This window comes from Puma concolor, chromosome C2 (assembly GCF_028749965.1).
Source record: "Puma concolor isolate L17-30 chromosome C2, mPumCon1.1.hap2, whole genome shotgun sequence".
Lineage (NCBI taxonomy): Eukaryota > Metazoa > Chordata > Mammalia > Carnivora > Felidae > Puma > Puma concolor.
In genome coordinates this window covers 9,733,121-9,758,412 of record NC_141675.1, presented here as the reverse complement: position 1 = coordinate 9,758,412, position 25,292 = coordinate 9,733,121, and the positions used below count along the sequence as shown (strand labels likewise).

At 49.6% G+C, this 25,292-nt stretch overlaps 1 protein-coding gene across 1 annotated transcript; it reads left to right on the top strand.

Annotated features, from left to right (window-relative positions):
- The first annotated feature begins 14,285 nt into the window (after positions 1–14,285).
- Positions 14,286–20,464, top strand: CCK (cholecystokinin). The gene is made up of 3 exons (XM_025914013.2): positions 14,286–14,419; positions 15,667–15,882; positions 20,060–20,464. The coding sequence occupies exons 2-3, from the start codon at positions 15,669–15,671 to the stop codon at positions 20,179–20,181; spliced, it is 336 nt and encodes a 111-aa protein (XP_025769798.1). The 5' UTR covers positions 14,286–14,419; positions 15,667–15,668; the 3' UTR covers positions 20,182–20,464.
- The last annotated feature ends 4,828 nt before the right edge of the window (positions 20,465–25,292 follow it).

The window sequence follows — 25,292 nt, the reverse complement described above, 5'->3', positions numbered from 1 at the left end:
TGCACACACACACACACACACACACACTTACAGGACATAAAACCATGTCTAAAAGGAAGTAATTTGCTCATAAAAGGTCTTCTAATTGCTGTTCCCATTTTGACAACTTCAAGCACACTTCAAAGTTGCATCACTGTTGATCCGTTAGTTGGCCTAGTTTTGCAAATTGGACTACAATTTAAGCACACTTCTCATAAAATGAAAGTAATTACAGTGTGGGCCTTCTGAAGGCCATGCCTTGCTCTCACCACACACACCTGGTGAGGAGAGTCTAAATCATCCTAAATGCGTATGCCCTTTGCTGCAGGGATGGTGAGAGCTGAAGGTTGCCTTCTCAGGCCTGGTGATTACTGTAGAAGTCCTGTCCCAAGGAGGAGGGGGAAAGACACTGCTCTTGGACTCATAGCCTCCCTTGGAAGCAGGACCAAGGCACTTCCAGGTTCTAGGCTGCAAGGACACTGCAAATGAGCACAGTGCTGTACCTTCTCCCCCACCCTCAATGCTGGAAACAGACATGAGTGATATAGGCTCTTTAAAACTGTCTTTCAGTGCATTTAACTTTTTAAAAACTTTTTAATGTTTTATTTATTTTTGAGAGAGAGAGAGAGAGAGTGTGTGTGTGAGTGGGGGAAGGGCAGAGAGAGAGGGAGACACAGAATCTACAGCAGGCTCCAGGCTCTGAGCTGTCGGCACAGAGCCCGAGATGGGGCTCAAACCCATGAACTGCGAGGTCATGACCTGAGCCAAAGTTGGACACTTAACTGACTGAGTGAGCCACCCAGGTGCCCCTAACTTTTTTAAAGTTGGAAACTATTTAGGCAAGGTGAGAGTTTATGTCCCATAGCCAACCCTGAAAGTGCAACATCCTTTTTTCTTTTTCTCTTTTTTTGTCTTCCAATTTTTCAGAAAATTTGTTTAAAAGGTTTGGGAAATCCCAACAAGCAAAAAGCATGTTTTAATCTTCAGTGATGGTGGCAGCAGTTGGCATACACTATGTGCTGGTTATGTGTTATGTTAGGACTCGTGCGCCTGATCTAATCCTGACAGTGACCAAGAGAAGTCGCCATTATGCTATTCATTTTACAGAGAGAATCAGAGAGACACAGCAACACAGGCAAGGTCACACAGCCAAAGGGGGCAAAGCAGGGATTTAAACCTGAGATTTTCTGACACCAAAGTCTGTGCTCTTATGATTCAAAGAATGCCTTTCTCCCCAGCCTCTCCATTCAAACCTCTTCCAAGTATAACCTGCTATCTCAATGAAAAATAGCACCTGTCTGACCAGGTGAAGAATAAATGCTAAGCTCACACCTCAGAGCACAGAGTGAGTCCACAATTGGCAGGAAGCGCCCTATCCTGGACCAGGCAGAGAAGCTCAGGTGGCAGGCACTTCATTTTCCAAACACAGCAGGCTTGGTCCACACCTGACTCACCAACATCCCACAAAGTCTGTGAGCAACCAGCTTCCCATTTCCACTGAACCTCTTAAGCTAATGTTAGCCTTAAAGGGAGATATGAGATGATGCCCCATTGTGCTTCGGCCACATTGGCCTCAAATGTAAAAGGCACAACTGGAAAATTCAGTTAACTGTGAGCAGGGAGAGGGACAGGCCCCAGGGGTAAAATGGAGGGGTGGGGCACCTGGTTAGAGAAATAGTCTTTCCTAGATGCCCTTACTCTGGCTTGGTCCCAGATCTCGGGTTCAGAGAGAAGACAGATGCCAGCGAGGAAACTGGAGTCACAGGAATGTGAAGGTCACCACCAGAAAGAGTTCCTGAAGGGTCTGGTTTTGTGGTAATTTGTTGCATAGCAATGGATATTGGAAGGGCAGAAGGCAGGCAGGCAAGAAGGAAGGCAAGAAGGCAGGAAGGAAGGCAGGAAGGCAGGCAGGCAGGCAAGAAGGAAGGAAGGAAGGAAGGAAGGAAGGAAGAGGAAGGAAGGAGGGAAGGGAGGGAGGGAGGGAGGGAGGAAAGAAGGAAGGAAGGAAGGAAGGAAGAGGGGAGGGAACAGGGGAAGGAAGGGTTGGATTCAGAAGCTATGATAACAGCCTAGGGAAGAACCCATGAGGACCCAAGCTATAGGAATCGAGAGGGGGCAGGGGGACATCACCTTTGACGTGGCCCAGAAAGCTCAGAGCCTCTAAGCCCTGACAGAAATGCAAATAATCCAGCAGCCAGACTTTCCACTGCTAAAGCTTTCCAAGTTGGGCAACAAACCATCAGATATTTTGGTCCCTGCCCCAGATAAAGGTCTAGCGTTTGTAACTTCTCCCCGAAAGGAAGAGTGTATTTTCATCTCCAACAATGATTGGGTTCTGGCCACACAGAGGCTCCACTGACCTCAATGACAAGTCCTTCACAGGAGTGTTTCTGAGAGGTGGCTGCTGGGGGGACAAATGCAGAAATGTGCCAAGCCGGGAATGTGAAGCAAGTCCTGGCTGGGTCTGGCATCCGTTCCCGCCTTTTCCTACATTTCCATCCATTCTTGTTTCCCTTTTATAATGATCCAAAAATTCATTAATTTTATGTAGACATAATTTCCCCTCACCCCAAAAGAAATAATCCTGGTTTTCCCAGGACACTCCTAGGACTTGACAGCAAGGCAGCTGCTTAAAAAGAATAGCCTGTTGGGGCACCTGGGTGGCTCAGTTGGTTAGGCGTCTGACTTTGGCTCGGGTCATGATCTCATGGTTTATGGGTTCGGGCCCTGCCTCGGGCTCTGTGCTGACAGCTCAGAGCCTGGAGTCTGCTTTGGATTCTGTGTCTCCCTCTCTCTCTGCCCCTCTCCAACTCATGCTCTGTGTCTCTCTCTCTCAAAAATAAAATAAGCATTACCAAAAAAAATTTTTTAAATAGCCTGTGAAATGACTCTCTCATACCATTCAAATAATTATAGTGAGCCTCTCCTGGGATTGGGATGTCCTTTAGAGTATCTGTGGGCAGGGGAGGGACTTGGCAGTAAGTATGGGGGCTCCTTCCCTTCCAGCAGAGAGAGGCTTTGCAGGTCTCACTCAATCATCCTTAGCTAATAGCATGGGTGTGCAGACTAAAAGTTACCCATCCGACAACCAGAAAGAATGAAAAGGCATGTTTGCATAGCTCAGTGGTGGGGGGATCTCAAAAGGAGCTGGCCTGGAAGGCTAAGTTCACCTGGAACTGTCCAATGGAGCCACAACCCTGCCCCACCTCCCCCTCGATCCCACTCCTACTATCTCCACTCCATGGAATTCATTCTAGTCCAGTATCTTGATTTTGCCACATGAGAAGCCCCATGACTTTTATAATCACCTGCTGGAGTGAACACCGTCTCTGTTCTACCCAGGTGCCCTTGGATCCCTCTTGTTTCTTCCGTGTTCCCCTGCCCCAGCTTCTAATGGCTTCCACTTATGACTCTAGAGGGCTATGCTCAAGCTACTGGAGTCTCTTTGCCTTCACCTCCAGAGAACCGGAAGTGCCAGTGAGTTTGCCTGCCCTTAGCCAATGACTGACAGGTGCAGGAGACATCACTGAGGTAGGGACATCACTGAGATGTAACTTAAATGCCAGAGCTCCCTTGCAGGATCAAATGGAGGCTAACTTCTATGGGGCTCTGTTTGGGATGCACCCTACCTTGGCTTCCCCCATTCCTGCCCTGATTCCCCCACTCTCCTACCAGATGCATTACTCAGGTCAGCTTCGGAGAAGCCTGGCCAAGACATTTCAGGAGCTTGTTAAAAAGCACACCTTGGCCCCACCTTCAGAGGTTCTGATGCAGCAGGTCTAAGATAAGGCCCAAACTCTGCCTTTTTAATAAGCACCCCTGATGATTCTCAAGCATGGGGTCAATCAGTGGACTCTACACTGAGAAGAACTAGTCCAAAACAAGTGATTCAGACTCAAGGAAATGTGCACTTGGGGCTTCTCATGTGGTCTGATGGTCCTATACATGGATGAGAGTCCAGATGCCGAGGTGAGGCCACTTTCCATGCAGCAAATCCTTTGCCAAGTTGTATAAAAGGAAGTTTCTGCAACCCGTTAAGATAAACCCTAGTGTCCACGTCCGCATGTCAGCCTCTAATAAATTCCTTGAGGCCAACACCACTCCCTTAGTTACCACAGCATCCCAGGACTGTCTCTTAGCCACACGGTCCACAGAGAGTTTATTGCCCATGACGGGGGTAAGCATGAGGAATATTTTTAACTCTGGAATATGACTCTGATGGAAGCTGAAAATGTGACTGTCATAATTTGGGTTTTCCCAGAAGTAGACCTGAGCACAGGCTTTGAGGGAGAGTGGTATACTTGGGAGGTGATCCCAGACAGCACAGGGGATGGAAATAAGGGAGTGAAATAGAGCAAGGAAGGCAGCCACTTGAAAGGTGCATTGTTGGGCATGGTACCACCAAGGGCGACTGGGGCTGAACCCTGGTGGGGACCTATGACAGCCAGCGTAGAACATGGCTTAGGTGAGAGAGCTGGGGATGTGTTCATTGCTTCCCATGAGTGGCCGGTTGAGGGCTGCTCCTGGGGACCATTAATCCCCAGCACTTAAAGCCCACCTCTGATGGCCAAGAAGACTCCTCCCATCACCAGGGAGAACACTCGGGCAAAGAGTCACAGGGGCTAGGAGCTGGAAGTCAGACTGACCCACAAGGCACCCATGGCATCTGATGAAGCATCTATATTAATATATGAGGGCGTGCCCTGGGAAGGCAAGTTCTTTCCAATTACAGTGCCTATTGCATTGTCCTTTAAAAAAATAAAATAAAATAAAATAAAATAAAATAAAATAAAATAAATAATAAAATAAAAAAAATTAATAGAGCAAGAAAACGAACAGTTATGGGTGGAAGAAAAAGAAACGGCCATATCATGACACCAGCAGCATTTCTCTAGACGAATCCTTTAGGCCCATCTGTATCTTCCCAAGGAAAGCAGATTGCTTTGTGAGTTCCAGGGCTTTGGCTGGTGACAAACCCAGCTCCTCACTTCTGAATTTCCCAGCTGTGTGTACAGCACAAGCGAATGCCTTTAGCAGCCTGGCAACTCTTGCGGCAACTAGGGTTGCCAAGAAAGAGCTGCGCTATCACTCCTGCTCTCTGCATCCATGATTTCTCTTTAAAATTAGCATCTTGTTATACAAGGGTCGTCCACGGGGAGCCCAGAATAAGTCTCCCAAAACTTGAGCTTTAGAGGACTTGAGCTTTTAGTGTGATTCTTCCTCCACTTTGACTTCAAAGGAGCCACTGTTCGCAGAGAAGAGAGTGAGTGATAAAACTCAGGAGGCTTAGCGCAAATCTGTGTTAGTGACCCAATCCGAAAACACCTCTCACTTCTACTCCCTCCTCCCATCAGTATCTCGTCCTGAGACAAGTCTTTTTGTTCCAAGAAGAGCTGAATGTGGGAAAAGGCTGAAAATGCAAGTTTTCTTGTCCCCAAGACCTCACCTCCACGAAGGTTTATCCCATGGAGAGTTCACACCATTCTAGGAAGTGATTCCTACATGCCTTGTTCGACAGTTGTGCAAACACAGAATCATGACACCAAAGTGGCTTGCTCTGCGTTGCACAAACCATGAGTGGGAGACCCAGGAATTACAAAGTTCCCAGGGTCGGAGAGGAAAGATCACAGTACTCAACGTAAGAAAGAGGATGTGTTACTTGAACGTTTCTCCAGGCAAAATATTTGTACCCATTGGTGCACACTTCCCTCCAAAGAATAAGAACAAAATAGGAAGGCCTGCATGTTTTCACAGTTCAGGAATGTAACGGGATCTTTCCTCAGGTTTGCACTTAGGGGCTGCAGGAGACACTGTTCATGCTTCACCCACGTCCCCTCAGCCCACCTGTACTCGTCGGCAGCTGCTGGGGACGGTTCCTGTACAGGCCGGTGGCTATCCTCATCAAGTACCTCCATCTCTATTCTCTGCCCCCAACCCATCACAGAGCCCTCAAACAATAGGACATAGAAGTCATGGATTAATGCTTCAGTGGTACGATGGTGAGAGGTGTTTCCTATACAGCTGTTCAGAAGGGCCCCAGCTAGACCGAGCCCGTTTCCTTCATCAATAACCTCTTTATTAAGCCACATTTACTTGACTTTTCTCTCTTCCCAGACTCATTTTCCAACCTTCTCAGTTCAGCAGTCTAGGATGCTCTCCAAAACACACTACCTGCATCCAGGTCTTTGTCTCGGGCTCTGTGTTGGGGGGGGGGGGGACCCAAATGAAGGCAGACCCCGAATATAAGCCAACGTTCTTGCTCAAAGATTGAATCTCTTTCAGCTCCAGAAACTTACATAAGAAGCACAATCTGGCAGATAGGATCACATTCTCACTCCTTTTCAAGTCTTCGGCAGCCCCTGGGCCCAGCACCCCAAAGCTCCCCGCACAGCTGGAGGCCCGTCTGTTGCCAGCCATCTCTGGGGAAGTTACAGAAGCTGATAAACAAACTCTTTCCTTCACTCATCATCCTGGGTGCTAGGAAAATATATGCACAGATCCCTCATTTCTAGGCTGCCAATTTTTAACATTTTATTGCACTCGCTGCAGGTTTGTGCTATTCCTTAAGGAATGAAAATCTAAATAGAACTTTTTACATTTATGGTACAAACTCTCGCCGTTCAAATACCGCCGCTTTTTAGCATGAAATGATTTTCTCTTTGGGCTACTTTCCCGTCAACATGCCTTTTGGACGTTGTTCAATATTATCCCTGCACAAAGCAGCCCAAACTTGCTTTTCCCAAAACCCCAAATATCTGCCCACCTCCGTACTGGCATGTGGGACCTCCCTGTCCATCCTCAGATCTCAGGCTTGTCCACAGAAGTGAGTGCAGGTTGGATGGTGTGGTCAAGCCCATTAGTCAGTAGCGAGGTGAGGAAGGAGGGATGTGTACTTACATTCTCTCTGCACTACATCCTGACGCCCTGCCCTCCACACACTTGCACACTCCACCCCATCTTTCCAGGGTCCCTGCCTTCAGTCCCTGCTCCCAACTTTTGCCCTCTTACTTTCCCCTGATTGAATTAAGATAGCAAAAAACATCATGCTTAGGCTTTAAACGTCCAAGTTCTTAAGTCCTGAATCCCAACCCCATCTGACTCAACACCCACTTTGGACAAAAGATACTACTCCCTTTACTGGGAGTTACATTTTTAACTCTTACAATACACTTAAACACATAATATTTTAAAAATCAATGTAATGCCCCAAATATAACATACTATAGAGAGAAAGTACATTACATAATGTAACAGCAAGTTAGAATAAAATGGTATGTATCTCAGTATGTAAATGGTCAGGCACAGCTAACTAGAAGAGGAAATTGTCAGATGTTTGCACCTACTTAGAATGAGTAAGTTTGGTCTTAAGACAAGTAACACATTTTGCAACTGAATTTTGTAGACATTTTTCTCTGCATTGATGATTTGAACCAAAGGTTAAAGGATATAAGGATTTTTCTAAGGCAGCTAGATTCATGGGCCAGTACAGATATGTAGAGGGAGCTCCAATACCACAAGCAACCTTGGGACTTGGTGATATGAGTTTTCAAAATGTGGGCTCACATCCTCATCATGGGCTTTATTCACCTACTTGAGTGTCTAGTGGGTCATTCAACATTATGTGGTTGTCTATCCAGGGGCTTGCCCGACACCTAGACATCCTGGCCCCCATTTCCCCCAGTACCAATAGACACCCCCATTACTGTACTCAACACCCCCCCCAAAAGTCCCCATACATTTCCCAAACATCATCTAGAGGGCAGTACCAGCCATACTGAGAAGCGTTGCCTACACTTTGCCTCCTACACATGCTGGAATTCAAACAGACCTGTCACTCAAAGATTGAACCCAGTCATTCAGTGAGGTCCGCTCTCCACCAACTCAGAGCTAATGCTCTCAAGTGGTGGGTGTGGCTGAGGAGCTGGCCAAGTAGCTGGAGCTGAAGAATTAATAAGCAAGAAAAGATAAATATGCTGTCCTTGACAGTTGGGAACAATTGCCATGCAGGGGAACTTGGCAATATTCATGAAATGTTAAGTGTACAAACCCTTTAATTCTGCAATTCTACTTCTACGAATTCATGCCATAGGTAACCTTGTGCATGTGCAGAATGATGTATGTTCAAGGAGCTTCTGTTATAATTGGAAAATACTGGAAACTATTTAAATTCTTAACACTAGGGCCCTGGCTCAATGAATTAAAGCACATCCATATAAAGGGCTATTCTATAGATATTGAGGTAGAATTATGCCAACAATACAAAGTGACCTCAAGATATATTTTAAGTGAAAAAGGTGAAGTAGAAAACATTATGTACTATGTGCTTATATTGGGATATTGTGTGTGTGTGTGTGTGTGTGTGTGTGTGACACTTATTTGATGCACTTGTATATGCGTGGACTCCCTTTGGAAGAATTTACTATAAACTAGAATCACTCTTTGCCTCTAAGGATGGTATAAGGATGGGGTGAGGGTAAGACTTCATTTTCATTCATTTCATTTCATTTTGTTTCATTTTGTTTTGTTTCATTTCATTCACTTCATTTCATGCATTATTTTCTACCTTTTCAGTTGTGAATGACGTGCATTCAATACCTATTCGAACCTTTTAATTTTATTTTTACATATTTATTTTTAAATGTTTATTTCAAGAGAGAACGAGAGCACACATGGACACAAGCAGGGAGGGGAAAGAGAGAGCGAGAGAGAGAAAGGGGGTGCTCTGGTGGGGGAGGGGCAGAGAGAGAGAGAGAGGGAGAGAGAGAGAATCTCAAGCAGGCTACATGCTGTCAGTGCAAAGCCCGACATGGGGCTCGATCCCATGAACCATGAGATTGTGACCTGAGCTGGAATCGAGAGTTGGATGCTTAACTGACTGAGCCACCCAGGTACCCCTAAATTTATTCTTCAAAACTAAGAGCTCTCCCCAGGAGGGTTGTCCTGGGACAGCTGTGACCCCAGGCATTAATTCAAAGAAGGAAAAATGGCCTGCACTGGACACCAAGTGGGCTGATAAGGCGGGACGTGTCCCTGCTGGGAGCTGAGACCACTGAGGGACACACTGTGTCCTCTGCCGTAAGGGGCCCCAGCTCCAGAGGGAAGCTGGATTGGCAGGATCATAGAACTTGAGTCTGCTTATCAACTTTCCCAGGTATAACCATAGAGGCTTCTTTTAAAACCTTCTACAAAGGGAACTGAGCCCAGCGACAGGCCTGAGGACAGTGGCAGCCTGTTTCTCCAGCAAGTACTGTTCCTCTCATCTTTTCAGTATGAAAAGTAAAGACTTATTCTGCGTGGAGATCAATGACTGGGAGCTGAACGCTTCTCATACTTGTTACCCATTCATGAGGCAACCTCCCATTTCAGGTGGCTCTTACATCCCTGGCGAAAGAAATGGCGCTGAAGACAATTCCTGTGACCGTTTGGGAGTCAGTGACCCAGCCGAGGGTCAGCAAATGGCTTTTCACTCACCACCAAGCACCTCATACAACCTGTCTACTAAACGATAAGAGTTGTTTGCACCGTAAATGTTTATTGATCACTTAGCATGCGTCCAGCACATAAGTCACAGTTCCTGTCCCCTGGCATATGGGTCAGTGAGCTAGTCATATAGACGAAGAGGTCAGTCAACAGATTTATTGAGCAACTGCTATGTACCAAGCACGGTTGTAGGAAATTAAGATAAAATATGGTAAGCTCTAACACTGAATGTTAGCAAAGTGCTAGAGGAATAAATCTGCAGTGTCACATAACCCCTCAGTCCTGACCTTGAGAGTGCCTGCAGGCCCAGCTTCCCATCGCCAGCAGCTGTAACTGTCCCTCTACGGGCTTCCCGTGGGAGCTAGAAACCCCTTTGGCCCACACACACAGTGGGCCAGAAGCGCTAGGGAATTAATTACCGCCCTTCCTCCGGGAACCAGCCTCAACCAGTGACTGTCTGGAGTTGATGTATAAATACCCAGCTCCCTCACCCACTCAGGTAAGATAACTCTGAAGTGCAAGTTCTGCACTCACCCGAGGGGTCCCCAGTGGGATTAACTACCACCCAAAAGTGTCCCTTGACGCTTATCATTGTGATGTTGCTTACTCACAGGCTGTTTTACTCACCTGTTGGTGTCTGGGTTTGTTGTACCTGAGAGGACCTTCCTCCCCAGATTTGAGGGATTCCACTAACGTTGCAGAAATGCCAGTGAAAGAGGAAGATATTTTCCACATGCAGCTATGGTGCAGCCTGCTATGGGCTTAATGCGTTTTCCCCAAATCCGTATGCGGACACCCTAACCCCCAGTGTGATGGTATTAGGAGGTCAGACCTTTGAAGATAATTAGGTTTAGATGAGGTCATGAGGGCGAGGTCCTCATGATGGAATTAGTGCCCTAACAAGAACAAAACCATAGAGCTTGCTGTCTCTCTACCATGTGAGGACACAGCAGGAAGAGAGCCCAAAAAAAGAGCTCTGACCAGGCCCCCGGCCATGAGGGCCCCCTGATCTGGGTCCTCTCAGCCTCCAGGCTTTGAGAAATAAATGCGTACTATTTAAGCCACCCAGTCTACGGTATTTTGTTATAGCAGCTCAGCTAGTGCCCTTGGCTCCCTGGTAGCTATTCCCACCTCAGCCATCAGCTTCTCTCTTCTCTATGGAGAACTTTCTCTGGCCCTGCAGGAGCAGGGAGGCCTATTCAGAAGCGAAGGGGGAGCTGAAACCCTGGAGAAGCCTTCAACCAACGGGCCACAGGAGCTGGTGAGTAAATGCCCCAGACTCTCCTCCTAGCCTCAGGTAGTCACGTTCCAAGAGATACCTCACAGAGACCCCAGTGGGACTGCTGCCACACCAGGAACCCACTCATCAGCATGCACCAGACTGTTTTCTCTCTCTCTTCCCTGCTCCCTCCCCCCTGCTCCCTTGAGCTCCCAGATAACCCCCCTGTGCCCAGGTGCTTGTCTCAGCCCTGCCATTGCAGCACTCAAACTAAGACAAGACGTTCTACGGAACTCATCATTCGGGAGAGGAAGCACTCTTCACAATGACCACAGCTACTTCCTTCTTTTCAGTCAAACTGTTCCAGGTAATAGCAGATGACACTGGCTCCGTGGGCCTTTGAGAAGTTCCAGGACAAATAATGGCATTTCTAATACATGTTCGAGGGGAAACACTCAAGACCCAAAATAGAAGCCTTCAAACCAACACATCAGGAATCAGAGCAAAGAGTCTCCTGACTTCTTTCAAACGGGGGTTACTTGTAACAAGTTTAAATTCTGTGGATAATAAATTAGGAGGCTCTAGTATGTCCCTGCAAATGCCATTGAGTTTTCTACAAGTGCAAAATGGACATATGTCTTTGAGATCCTTCCCGTGGCTAAAAATCCTACATTGAAGTGATTGCATCTCTTGCAAGGACGACCCACTGGAGACACCTCCTTAACTCTAAACAGGACTTCACTTAACTGCTTTTCAGCACAATCAGATGGAAATTTCGAGATTCTAAAACCAGTTAAAGTCTCACCACTGCTCCGTCTCAAATGCCACATCTGGATACGGCTGTCATGCTCTCAGCCCCCTACACGAGGGGAAGGACCCTCCACGTTCTGGACCCCAGCTGGTGAGTCTCGCTCAGTGGTAATGGGGTGAGGGTTGGGCAGGTGGGAGACAGAGAGGGCACTGCTCAGGGCTCATTCTCAACGTGCTCCTGGACCGCCCATGCACAAGCAGTGAGTTCAGTCTTATATTAGACTCATTACCTACCTCACCCTCATATCCCAAACCTGCTCTCATACCTGAATTCCTTGTCTTGGGTAATTCTCCACACCCTCCTCCCCTGGCTCATGACATGGAGCCTCGAGGTCAGCCTCAGTCACCCAGTTTCACTGCCTCCACAGGCCTCTCGAACACCAAGAGGTTAATAGTGGCTGTTCCAGGGTGATGGAATTTTTCCTTTTGTCCCTACTTTTACTTATTTTCTGAATTATCTCTGATGAACACATTAGTTTCATAACGTTTAGTATGTTTCATAATAATTAATAGTTTCATAATGGGTTATAATCCTAAATATAAATCTATCTTGATCCCTCCTGGCCTTCCTAACAGATCCTGACTTACGGTCTCCCCTCTCACTTGGAACACCTTTCACATCACAACCAGACTCTTCTTTCTGAACCCGGAGCTTCATTCCTTCCCTCCCCCTCATCAAAACATTTCTCTGGGATGGTGCCCGACCTCCTCCACCCAGAGGGTCCCCCAAATACATCAGAATCACCAGGGGGTGTATGTACGTTTACTTGTTTTTTTCTGCTCCCCCATTATACTGTCATCATTGTTCATACTGAATCCCCAATGCCTGGCACAAAGCAAGGGTTCAATAAATATTAATTATTAATGAAATGCATGGAAGGAAGGAAGTTAAGTAACTGGCTTACCATAGGGAAATTCTACAGCAGTGGTTCTCAATGTATGCTCGGGGGCCACCAGGAGGCGCATCATGGGGAACTTGCTAGAAATGCAGATTCTTGGGCCTCACCTCAGAATCAGAAACTCTAGCGACATTTGAACAAGCCCGTTACGTGATTTTTAAAATTTTTTTAAAACATTTATTCATTTTTAATGAGAGAGACAGAGCATGGGTGGGGGAGGGGCAGAGAGAGAGGGAGACACAGAATCTGAAGCAGGTTCCAGGCTCTGAGCTGTCAGCACAGAGCCAGACCTGGGGGGCTCCAACTCAGGAACCGCGAGATCGTGACCTGAGCTGAAGTCTGACGCTTAACCGACCGAGCCACCCAGACGCCCCTCCATGATTCTGTTTTATAACAAGTTTATGTTCCCAGAAATGTCTTGGCCACGGTCAGGAATAAAACTAGTCTCTCCAACTGAACTACACAACCTTCGCAGCAGACTCGTGGGAAAACATTTTATCTGCTGCCTTTTCAGAAACGTTTCCTTTAGGTTGCAGAAATACTGCAGCGTCTAGAGTTTAGAAAGGGGGGGGGGGTGTGCAACCAGAAGTGTCTCCCCCGCCCCCCACCCCTGCCGCCTCGCAGCGCTCCTCGTGGTCCTGCCATCTCCGGAGCCCCACAGCTGAGCCCCACAGATGCCAGTTTTGAAAGAAGCACTTCCAAATCCTCTGGAGGGAAAGGAGAAGAGGAATGGAGGGTCCTGGGACGGGACGAGGGGTAGACGCGACCCCCCGGGTCTCAGGCTGGGAGGTCTCGGTGGCGAGGCGGCCCGGGGCAGACCGTGGATTCTCGGCCAGGCGCAGCTCTCCGCCGCGCCTCTGTTTGCGGGCTGGGAAATGCGGTTGGCGGTGCCTTTCGCGGGGACGCGGCGAACTCGAGCGCCAACGCAAATGGCTTCAGGTCGGCGACGGGCTTGGGCGCCCTGGCGCGGGTCGCCTGGCACACGAACCAGGGGCGCGATCGCGCAGGGAGGGACGCAGGGCGGCCTCGGTGCCTCGTTGCCCCCTGGGGGCGTCGAGTGACCCCTGCTCGTCCAAGCCGAGCAGCCCCCGCTGGCGCGGAGACCCGGCCGGGAAGGTGGGAGGGGCGGATGCCGTTGCCGGAGGGGAACGCGGAGCGGGGGCTCTTTGGGACGCTCGCTGGCGCCACTTGTCGGCGACCGGGAGCCGCGCGCGCCGCGAGCAGGAGCTAATTCAACCCCGGAGGAAAACACAGCCCTTTCCCAAACTCCGAGCAAAGCCCTGTGGTGTCATCCCCACTTTACAGCCGCGTGCACAGAGGTTGGGAGTCCGGGAGCCAGCTCCGGCCGGAACCCTTTTCACTGACCGGGGAACACAAGCCCTAGGAATCCTGGAGAACCTCCAGGGCTTTTCCTAGGACCGTGAAGAAGACAGTGAAGACCCCTCCCTCCCCCTGGAAGCCCACTCACTGATCCAAACAGCCAGAGCGCAGCCAGGGAGGTTCCGAGGGGGGAGCCAACACCCCTCCAGCTCAGAATTACACTTCTGACACCCAGCCCTGTCTAGTCACCCCACCCCACCCCGCCCGCCGCATCCCCGGTTCCCTGGCCGGCCCCTGCGGTCCCCAAAGCAGACTAAACTCTCCAGCAGCTTCTCCATCCTGGAGGAGATTCCCCACACCTAGGCTTCCCACCCTAGAATGAGAAAGGGAGAGAGAGCCGGACAGATCTGGGAGAGGAAGCTCCCCACCACCCCCCCCCCCCGACAGAGAGGGGGGCGGGACACCCGACACCAACTCCACAGAGCCATCGCCCCCTCTCTCCCAGGAGCCACTTCAATCAGTCGTCGCCCCAGTGGCCGCCCCGGAGCACGTGTTGCTGCCCGTCTGCGTCAAGGCTGGGTAAATAGATGACTGGCTAACAGCGCCGGGAGGGGCTATTTAAGCAGCAGCCTCCTGCCGGCCCACCCTGAACTTGGCTGGGCTCCCCGCCGCTCCGGTGGAAACGCGAAGCCAGCTGCGTCCTACTCTGAAGGTAGGTTCCGCACTCTCCCGCGGGGGATCCAAGTGTTCAGTTGGCTGAAGAATACTGTCTTCAGTTCTGCACCCCTTCCATTTTTCTGCTTCCTGTGTCTTCTTTCCGACAGCTCGAAAGACATTTCTCGAGGTCAGAGACAACAAGGAGGTCTGGGTGGGTAGAGCTTGATGGAGAGACTTCCAAGCGCCTGCTTTGTCCTCAGCAGCAGGCAGTGCCGGAATATCTATTTGCTGGGATTAGCATGCAAAGTGGGGTTTGCTAGATGTTGCACAGAAGTGCCAGGTACTTTGCGATCTCTTCAAATAAACTACCAAGAGGTTTTAAGATTTAAACTCATTTTCTAAGCGTTGCAGAAAAATTCAGGGCTTTGGGGATCGAAACGTGCGAGTGTTACCTGCTCGTGGATCTAAGATGCAGCGGAGTTTTGCCAACGACTGAAGACGGAGCGCATATTTCTGATTTTGAAAAGCCATTCTTGTGGTTTGCGTGGTAGTTTACTGCCAATTCCCATCTACATCTTAAACTTTATAAATATGGCTTTTATTTATTGTTCCCACATTTTTTTTATTTTTTTTTAACGTTTATTTATTTTTGAGACAGGGAGAGACAGCATGAACGGGGGAGGGTCAGAGAGAGAGGGAGACACAGAATCTGAACCAGGCTCCGTGCTCTGAGCGGTCAGCACAGAGCCTGACGCGGGGCTTGAACCCACGAACCGTGAGATCATGACCTGAGCCGAAGTCGGACGCTCAACCGACTGAGCCACCCAGGCGCCCCTACTGTTCCCACATTTTAAACTGCGCTACTCATTTTTCGCCGTTTCTGAAAGCTTTTTAGCTGTCAAGGATCTCATTTCTCCCACGGAGTCTTCTCTCCAGCTAATTTTCCCATCTTTAATTAATCTCTTGCTTTTCCAGTTAGAAGACAGACGCTTTAAGAACACTTTCTAGCACTAAAGGAAAACAGAAGGTTTTCCTTCTGCTCACCAGGTTAGAAGACAGGGTCTCCGTCCCATACCGGGGCACCGGGTGTGGTTCACCCAAAAGACAAAAGGAGCGCGCTCGGAGCTCCCGTCGGCGCTTGGCGAGCCCTCGTGCCCTAGAGCTTGCGCAAGTGTGGCGGGTCTGGAGCCCCGCGCGTTTGGACTGAGCCCCCTTTTCCATACCCCAGGGGCCCTGACCCTCCGCGAGAGGCCGCGACGCCCCACCCTTTCGTTCACGTCCCCTCCTCTTCGCTCTCCGCAGCCATGAACGGAGGCGTGTGCCTGTGCGTGCTGATGGCTGTACTGGCGGCGGGCGCCCTGGCGCAGCCGGTACCCGCGGCGGACCCTGCGGGCCCAGGGGCGCAGCAGGAGGAGGAAGCGCTCCGGCGGCAGCTGAGGGCCGTGCAGAAGGTGGACGGCGAGCCCCGAGCGCACCTGGGCGCGCTGCTGGCCAGATACATCCAGCAGGCCCGGAAAGGTACGGATGCTCATTCATCTGTAGGGCCCTTATCCCTCACTTCCGCCCCCGCGCGGGGCTCCCAATCCCGACCTTCTTCCCTAGCGTCTGGCGGATGGAGGTGCGTAACCTCTCCAAACGGAACCCAGGCTGCGCGTTAGGCCGAAAGGGTTTTCACTTTCTTTTCCCAATTGTACTGCACCGGGCAGTGTGGTTTTCTGGGCGTCCTTTGTAGCAAACTGAGAGCTAGTGTGGAAGATTACATTTATTGGGGAAAACCGTTTTTAAAAGCTTTCTTGAGGGGCGCCTGGGTGGCGCAGTCGGTTAAGCGTCCGACTTCAGCCAGGTCACGATCTCGCGGTCTGTGAGTTCGAGCCCCGCGTCGGGCTCTGGGCTGATGGCTCAGAGCCTGGAGCCTGTTTCCGATTCTGTGTCTTCCTCTCTCTCTGCCCCTCCCCCGTTCATGCTCTGTCTCTCTCTGTCCCAAAAATAAATAAACGTTGAAAAAAAAAATTAAAAAAAAAAAAGCTTTCTTGAAACTAACTTTTGGTACGTGTTGCTGTTTAAGCTCAACACCACATTATGAAGACATTAAAAGGTAATTGCAGAGCAAATTACTGACTCAAAAAAGGTTTGCAGTTCTACTACATAGCCTCTACTGAAAATGCAGAGGAATCAGAAGCCACTCTGACGCTGACACTTGAAAGCCCCCTGGCAGGAAAGAATCAATGCTGAGAAAACGTTTGGGTTCTGACTGCAACCGTTTAAAAAGAAGTGACAACGTGTCAGGTTTCCCAGAAGAACATAACAGGAGGAAAGAATCAGGAGCAGTTTTGAGTTCCCCTCGGCAGTGATTTCAAATGATCACCCAATAGACAGACCTGTTTGTTTTTATTTTGCTGTTGGAGAAATGGTCCCAGTTGCAGCAGGAGCCCTCAAGCCCCAGATTTCTCAGCATCAAAGTCTTTCTCCAGGAATAAGGTGACTGGGGGGCTCACTGGCTGAGTGCCATACTGTCAACCCTGCCCCTCTCCTGGGCCTGTCTCATCTATACAGCAGGGATGAGGCTAGAGTTCCCCTAGGTCCCTTCTAGCTCTTTGTGTGATTCACAGGGAGGCTCATTCGTCTGTGTGCTCCTTAGGAATCGTGATTGGGACTGGGGCGGTTTTTTTCTACCAACTTGATCCACAGTGACGCTTATGGTCGACACAGGCTGTGAGGCAGTAGGCTAAACTGGACCGACACGGCTGGACAATAAACCACAAAAAACGCTGCTGGGAGGGGTGGGAGGGGGTCCTTTCCCATGAGGCTCCCTTACCCTCTCATGTGCCGGGACCTGGATTTGAAGCTTAGCTCGTGGCTTGACTAGACAAGGAGGAAATGACGGGCTCAGCTTTCCAGAGTCTCTGATGGTTTCGTATGAAGGTAAGACTGGGGCTTTTTGACCAGGGGAGTTCAGAAGGAAAACAAAAGAAAACAAAACAAAGCAGAAGATGATGTGTTACATTTTGTCCTCTCTTTGAGAAATTGTCCCAGCTTCCGTCTTCTGTTTCTCTCTCCAGCTAATTGAATCGAGAGATGTGGAAATACTAGTCAGATGACAGAGGAAGTCTGAAAACTTTTTGAGTTCTTGCTGATTGTCTGCATCACGATAAGTTAATGTCTGTCCTTGGAGGTAGGCTGAACTTCAGCCAGACCAGTCTGAAATAGCGTAGGTTTTTCATGGAGCCATAATCTGGAGCCACCTCCCCACCTTAGGGAAAAAACCACCAGAAACAGGTCCGGGAAGGAAGCCAGTTACCACACCACTCCCCCAGAACTGACATTGACAGCGGCTTTACGCTACAAATCTTAGTGGGAAGCTTCTTCCCGACACCTCTTCTCAGCCCCCTTCTCCCTTGGCCTTCAGCCTGTGGCACCAACCAAACCCACGTGGGAATGGCAGCCTCTGCCTCCCCTAGCTGCTGACACCCACCATGAGCACTGGCTAGGAAACAATCAGACTCGTCTGTTTGACAAATATGAACCGGGGATAAATATTTCCACCTCGACAGTTTCTTTGACTATTTTACTATTTTGATTATCATGCTGGGTATTTACTCAACTGTTGTGCTTAAAGACCCTAAACGCGATAATGCACTCTTTGAGGAGTGCTCAAGAGTTGATCATTAGGGATCGTCTGCAAAGCTTTCAGTGACTGAGGAGAAGCAATTCTATTGAGGGAGCACAGGGACATATGGCATACACCTGCCCCGTGCCCAGCAAAGCTCTCATGCTACAGCTGTAACACCTGTACGGTTAGCCCCCAGCAGCCCTGTGCAGTAAGCTTGCTTATTCTTCGTCACTGTGGAAGCCAGGACTCTAAGAATGCATAAGCCACATGACTCCGCACATCTAGGCCGACTCTGCACATCTGAGAGTCCGTCCAGGCCCTGCCCTCCCCAGAGGGTCCAGAAGCCATTCAGCTTCCCATTCGGGGTTTTCAAGTTTAAAGGAGACCGGTCCTTCACTTCCGTTCCATAAACCAGTTGTAAGTCCCTACTCTCGTCTGCACTGGGGAAGTGAGCGAGGACCCCGGTAGATGCACACGCTGTGAGCGCAGAGCTGTGTGTGGAATGGGGAAATTGAGGTGTGTAGGGAGCACAGCCACCAGGGCTTAACGTGGTGCCCCCACCAAGAACCCAGGCTGCTTGTGCCCATGGAAGCTGCCACTTCGCCTCATTAACTGGAACTTGGGGCCGTGCCAGCCTTTGGTGGGGGTGTTCATCCGCGGCAGGCAGGAAGATGGGCCGTATTTCCATGACTGTGTACAGATAACTCGACTGCAGGGTTTTTTTGTTTTTATTTTTTTTAGTGCGAGGACTAATGTTTCACCTAAAAGATGTTGAGCAATTCAATAGCTGGGGCTCTCTTCCTTGTGCATAGGCTGGAGATATCTGCAAGGGGCTGGAATGTGCTGGATTGACTCTCAGATTCCAAGGCTGGGAAGGGATTGAGGTGGGGTGGGGGGCGGAAAAGAATGGGTGGGGACATGACTCTGTATAATTGTTTCTGGTTTTTAATTTAGCTGGCTTTACTTGGTTATCCAATGAGATAGAGGAACTGCTTCTGCAAGGTCATGTGTCACTAAAGAAGCCACGGTCTGTCTGACTCTTTGCAGCCTGAGGGCGGGAGTTGGCAGGGGCAGCCTCACACAGAAGGGCTGAATGCCAGCGTCACAAGCAGTGGGGACGCAGTGCCCTGATCCAATAGGAAGTATGGGGTGGTCTTCCATCACTGTGCTCTTAAAGTCCCCTGGGCTTGGCCCTTCGAGGTCCCTGAGGGACTTACTTGCCTCTTGGCTTGCACAGAAGAAGGCCTTCTACTGATTTCATACCCGGGAGGCCTCTGTCTGTGGCCCTTGGCCTAGGACTATGTCAGGTCTCCAAAGAGACTGCTCCTTCGTGTCCCTTCTCCCTCAATGTGGATTATACGTGAGAGTCATCCTGTTCCCGAGGACTTAACTCCAGTTCCAAAAGGCCCATTTCTCATTCAGTTACTGCATTTGGATCAAAAGGGCTGAATTAAATAACTTCCTTATTGCCTTTCTGCCCACTCTTCTGTCAGTCACTGACGTAAGATTTTATAATCTGACAGTGTGCCTTTCTCTCAATATCATTTTTTTAAAAAGAAGGTAGCTTTAAAATTAATTTTTAAATGGTATTTGTCTAGTGGTAGGACTTGACTCCATTTTTTTTAACCATTCTAACATCAAAATACTGTAATTGTGTTACCTTAACAAGAGTCAAGTGTGCTCGGGATATTAAGGAGTGAACTTCAGAAATGGGTAAGTACCAAGAAAATCCTTGCTTGACGTCTGCTGAGGGCCAGCTACGTAAGAGAAAACACCCTTCAGGGGTAGAAAGACCAGGCAGGTCCCGGCTGTGAAAGGCCACGGTCAGTGAATCCACTGAAATCCTTACAGATTAGAAACCACAACCATAGCTAGCAAATATTACCCTCCCTGATTACACAGACCTGGGTCCTTGTCTTCTCTGAGATTTGGGGTCAGCGGTCCCACTGCTTGGTAACTCTTTGATACCTTTAAGAAAGTGCGTGTTACAAATTGTCTGGCTTTTCCCACTGTGCTCCTCTCAGATTGAATTGGTGATGCTCCTAGATATAATGGCCCTGTTTCCTCTTCCCCTGCCCTTTGTAGCTCCTTCTGGCCGAATGTCCGTCATTAAGAACCTGCAGAGCCTGGACCCCAGTCACAGGATAAGCGACCGGGACTACATGGGCTGGATGGATTTTGGCCGGCGCAGTGCTGAGGAGTACTAGTACCCGTCCTAAGGGCCCCCACCTTTGTCAGCAGCCAGGAAGCCACCTCCTGGCTCAGAGGAGGCAGAATACGAAAACAATGACACTCACGACCCATCGTCTCTGAAGTTTGACGTTTTAAGTACCTATTTATTAAGTTTTCAACGTGAAAACTATGTCCGTAGTCTTGTTCACTGCAACCCCACCCCTCACCGGAATTGTACGAGCGGAAGACAAACCATTTTCCTCGTCTGTGACACCTGGTCCTAAAGTGTTGCTATGCTATTAAAATGATTTCATCCTGCCCCCTAGTTCCCTGTGTCTGTTGAGTGCAAAGGACCCCATTTAATCCTCGGAACCTTCAAGGAGGGCCGCCCGGTACACGGCGCCCGAGGACAAATCCCTGCGGTAGATGGTCCCAGAGAGGGCTTGGGAAATCAGGGCGGGCATGGGGCGGACTCCCCGGCTGCAGGCGGAACGGCCAGTGGAAGGGCCCCCTGGGTCAGCTCCGTGGCCCAGCCCTGGCCACCCTGGGCCTGGGGCTCCAGCTGGGCTCCACTGCAGAAAGAGAACGTGTCCTGCTTGTGGTGAACACTCATTCGCCTGGGTAAAGACCGGAAAGGCAGCTCGGGATCCGTCCCAAGGTGGAGCCTCACCATCTTCCCGTCCCCTCCGGAGGCATCAACCCCATCCCACACCAGGGTTTCTTTGGGTTCTCTTGGCCTTTAACCAAATTATGGAGCAATGCTGTCAGTGCTTTCACAAACCTTTGACCCCTCCACGGCCCTGTGGCACAGAGGTTATTGTCCTTCTTTTAGAGACGAGGAAACCGCTCTGAGAGGTGGAAGGGACGGGCCCACAGTTCCCCAGCCAATGAGATTCACAGACGATCGCTCCTAGGGAGTGTGACCCCCAGCACCCCAGCCCTTCCAGACTCTGGAGTGCACACGAATCACCAGGGAAGTCTGGTAGCCTGCACCTTCTGATGCGGCAAGTCTGGCCTCGGGCCTGAGCAAGCTCCCGGGTGGTACCAGTGCTGTGGGTCCCGACCACACTTGGGGCTGCGTGGTCTACAGGGGAGCCTGTGATTACACTCCTTTGGGTCTCCCCATATTCCAGAGACATATTTCAGGGCCGGCCGGGTGATCCTGGTAGCTCTCCAGCACAGAAGCTCTCCTTTCTTGGACCGATCCCGCCGGTGAGTCTCTGCAGGGGTCTGTGAGAGAAACTCTTTCAAGAGGACACCCAGAGACAGACACCAGCCACCCACAGTGCAGCCTTTCCATGCCTCCTGGCCGAGGCCTCCAGAAACCTCGGGTTCCAATCCAGGAAAGGCCCCAGGTGGCCTGATGCAGCAGGACATGCAGCCCCAAAGGGAACAGACGTTAGGAAGAACGTTGGCACATCTATACCTGGTCCTGGACGGGCCGCACTCAGCCCGGGGTCCTCCCCAGGCCCTCAGTGCCATCTTTCTTGACACCAGAAGGCCACCAGGAAAGTCCTCAGAGGAAGACTGGGTCCTTGCATTCTTTTTTTTTCTTTTTTTAGTGTTTATTTATTATTTTGAGAGAGAGAGAGGAAGAGAGCTCATGTGGGGGAGGGGCAGAGAGAGGAAGACACAGAATCGGAAGCAGGCTCCAGGCTCCGAGCTGCTCCAAGCTGTCAGCACAGAGCCCGACATGGGGCTTGAACCCACGAACCATGAGATCGTGACCTGAGCCGAAAACTACTGTTGGATGCTTAACCGACTGAGCCACCCAGATGCCCCCGGTCCTTGCATTCTTTAACTTGAAGTCAGAATTCAGTGTAAAACTTAGACTCTGAACGGACAACACATTATATTGTCCCCTTGTGAGCCATTACCTCATTCAGTCCCTACAATTTGGTCTCAAAGACTGCTTCAGATCTCAGGGGTCCCAGCCCTGGCTAAACACCCAGGTGCGTACATCTTTAGCACAGAGCACACACACCTCGCAAAACAAGTTTTTTTCTGGGTGTGTGAGAGATCTTGGGTATAGATGGGGATGGGTGTGTGTGTGTGTGCGTGTGTGTTGGGGTGGGGGATGGGGAAGGATTTGGAATTGAATATTAAATCAGCAGCGGGGAATGGGTGACAAAGGTCTGATCTGACCTAGTGATTTATAAATCCTCAGGGAAGTAGATGGTAAAATATTTTCAAAGATACAGACATGAGCCATACGAATATAAACGAACACATGTCAAAGATGTCATTGAAGAGGGCACCTTTTGGGATGAGCACTGAGTGTTGTATGGAAACCAATTTGACAATAAATTTCATATATTGAAAAACAAAAAATAAATAAAAAAGTAAATAAAAAAAAAAACAAAGATGCCATTTAACTCATTAATAAAGAGACCACTGAGAGGTCATATCATTTCAAAGAAGAATCTGTAGGACAGACACATGGAGGCATCAAGAATGCTGAAATGAATTTCCTGAGCGATACCAAGCTGGTTCGTACCCTTAGGCCAGTAGAATGTAATGTTTGGAATAATCTGTTATCCGGGACAGAAATTCCCTATATTTTTAGGGGACAATATTCACTTACGTTTCTATAGACAAGAATTATTTGCATGACTGTGGTTTCCTATGGCTTTCAAAGTAGCCCCATCAGAAACACAGACCTCAACAGCATCGGATCAATGCCCAGAGTCCCACTGAAAGGACACCCACGAATCCCCTTTGCTCTTCAAAGTCTTTCGCAGTTCTTCCTAATACAGGAGACAGAAAGGAAAAGAACGTTTTCTCGCTCCTCTGGGTGCAGGACTCTGTACAAGGGGCCTCGTGGGCACCATCGCAGGACACTGTCCCAATCCTGCCAGCGACGATGACCCTACCCTTCAAAGAGGAAGCTGGAGCTCAGAGAGGCCAAGTGACTTGCCACGCACAACATGGCGACTCCAGGGTTGAAGCGGTTGGTTCTGAACTTCTCATGGGGTCACCTAGAGCCCCCGTCTGGCAGAGAACAGGCTCGGAGACTCATTTGTAAGCGGTGTTTGCGCGAGTCTGAATTAGACTGAATTAGCGTGGGTGGTAATTTGCGGGGGGCGTTGAGGGGACTTGACAGAGCACAGTGAGTGGGGGTGGGGAACCTGAACATCTGTCCCCTGTCCCTCTTGGTGTCACCGCTGGATTCAGGTCGGTCCCCTTCTAACTGCTGTGCGCTGCGCTCGTCTCTGTGCCACTTGCTGACACAGGGACCTCGGAGCCAGAACATAGAACCCAGCTCTTCCTCAGCCCTTCCTGGGGGATCACATCAGGCTTCTGCAGCCGAGCCGAGCAAGCGTCGCAGAAGAGCCGGCAGCCCCTCAGATGCCACGATGCTCCCCTCCCGCCCCTCCCCACTCACTCCTGTCTCCCCTCAAGGGCCCCTCTCCATCCCCCCCTCCTTTGCCAGCTGCTTCTCTTGAATCCCTTCAGTTTGCCGGGCCTGCACCCCAGGCCACCTCCTCCTGCAGCTGTTTCTGCCGTTTGCACCCCAGCTCTGCTCATTAAGCCCGCTGAAGGGCTCCTTTTGCTCGATCCATTGGAACTTACACGTGGCAAAGGCCAACGGCTATCATCCTAGCTCAACGCGCACCCTCCCCTGCCCCGACCCCCATTTTATACACGACAAACCCACTCAAGATCACACACTGAATGAGTGGCAGAACCTGTAAGACCTCTCTGGAATTAGCTCCTTGCCAGGCCGAGACGTAGGAGGCTTCCCTGCTGGCTCCTGCACTCGCTCACACCTCTAGACCTCTGGTTTAAGAGGCCCGACCTGGCCTGTCCTGACCGGCGGCCACTCAAGTCTCAAAAAGGCCAGCAGCCACTGAGTGGACAGGAGTCACTTCCCCAAGATTCCCTTTACCAAAATCTGCCTGTAACATATTTCTCCTGTAAAGTGAGAAAATCTTTACCCAGTGCGCCCCAACCTCCAGATGGCATCTTTGTTCTCAGATGCAGCCAATCACAGATAAGGGAGAGGGAAGATGGGAGAAGGATATCCTATGTTCATTCTTTTAACAAACAACACAGAAACACCATCCCCCTTTCTTGTCTCAGGTTGACGAGCCAAGGGAAAAGAATCTTGACCGCTTACTTAGACTTCCAGGTACCTTCAGTTGTTTGGGTTTTTTTTCAACAACTTCAAATGATTGTGAATTTTGAAGATACATAAAGCAGAGGTCAAGCCAAAAAGAGGAAAAATTGTTGCCTCACTAATTTCCCCTGGGCTCTGGGTTCTGAAAGGATTTATTAAAATTATCTGTTTTATTTGTCTCCTGCTCTAAGATGTGTCCTCCCAGAGAACAGGGGCAGGGGGCCCCAGGTGAGGAAGTACCTGCCAGGGTTCTCCACTTTATAGAAAGCCCTCGTGACAGACCTCCCCCTAGACATATGGTCATTATCAGTCCCACCTCTCTGACCTCGTCTTTCACCACCACCCCTTCATTCACTCATTACACTACAGCCTTACTGTCTTCCTTGCTATTCCATGGAAACACTAAACTCGCTCCTGCCTCAGGGCTTTTGCACCTGCTGTTCCCTTTGTCTGGCTCCCTCTTGCTCCAAAAAGCATGACTAGACCTTTCAGCTCATTCAGTTCTAACATATCCTGCTCAGAGACTGCCCTGACCATTCTTTTAAAAAGCTCCTCCATTGCTCTCTATCCTTTTCCTTTATACGGTTCTCTGGCTGTTTTCAAGGTATTTTCTCTGTCTTCAGCTTTCAGTAGTTTGTTTATATTGTTTCTGGGTGTGGATTTCTTTCAGTTTAACTTGTTTGGGATTTGTTCAGCTTCTTGAATCTGTAAGTTTGTATCTTTCGCCAAACCTGGGAAGTTTTCAATCATTATTTCTTCAAATACTTTTCCAGCATCACATGCTTTCTTGTCTCCTCCTGGGATTCTGATGACACAAACATTCAACCTTTTGTTGTTGTCCCACATGTCCCAGAGACTTTGTTCATTTTTTTCTCTCTGCGGCTCACCATGGAAAATTTCTATTTATCAATCTTCTGGTTCCCTCACTCTTTCTCTGTCATTTCCTTTCTGCTAATGAGTCCCAACCAGTGAGTTTCTTAGTATGGTTTTGTATTTCTCAGTTCTAGAATCTCCATGCAGATCTTC

Coding starts and splice junctions, on each gene's coding strand:
- CCK (XM_025914013.2), top strand. CDS start 15,669: ATGAACGGAGGCGTGTGCCTGTGCGTGCTGATGGCTGTACTGGCGGCG. Junction 15,883..20,059: donor CATCCAGCAGGCCCGGAAAG/GTACGGATGCTC, acceptor TGCCCTTTGTAG/CTCCTTCTGGCCGAATGTCC.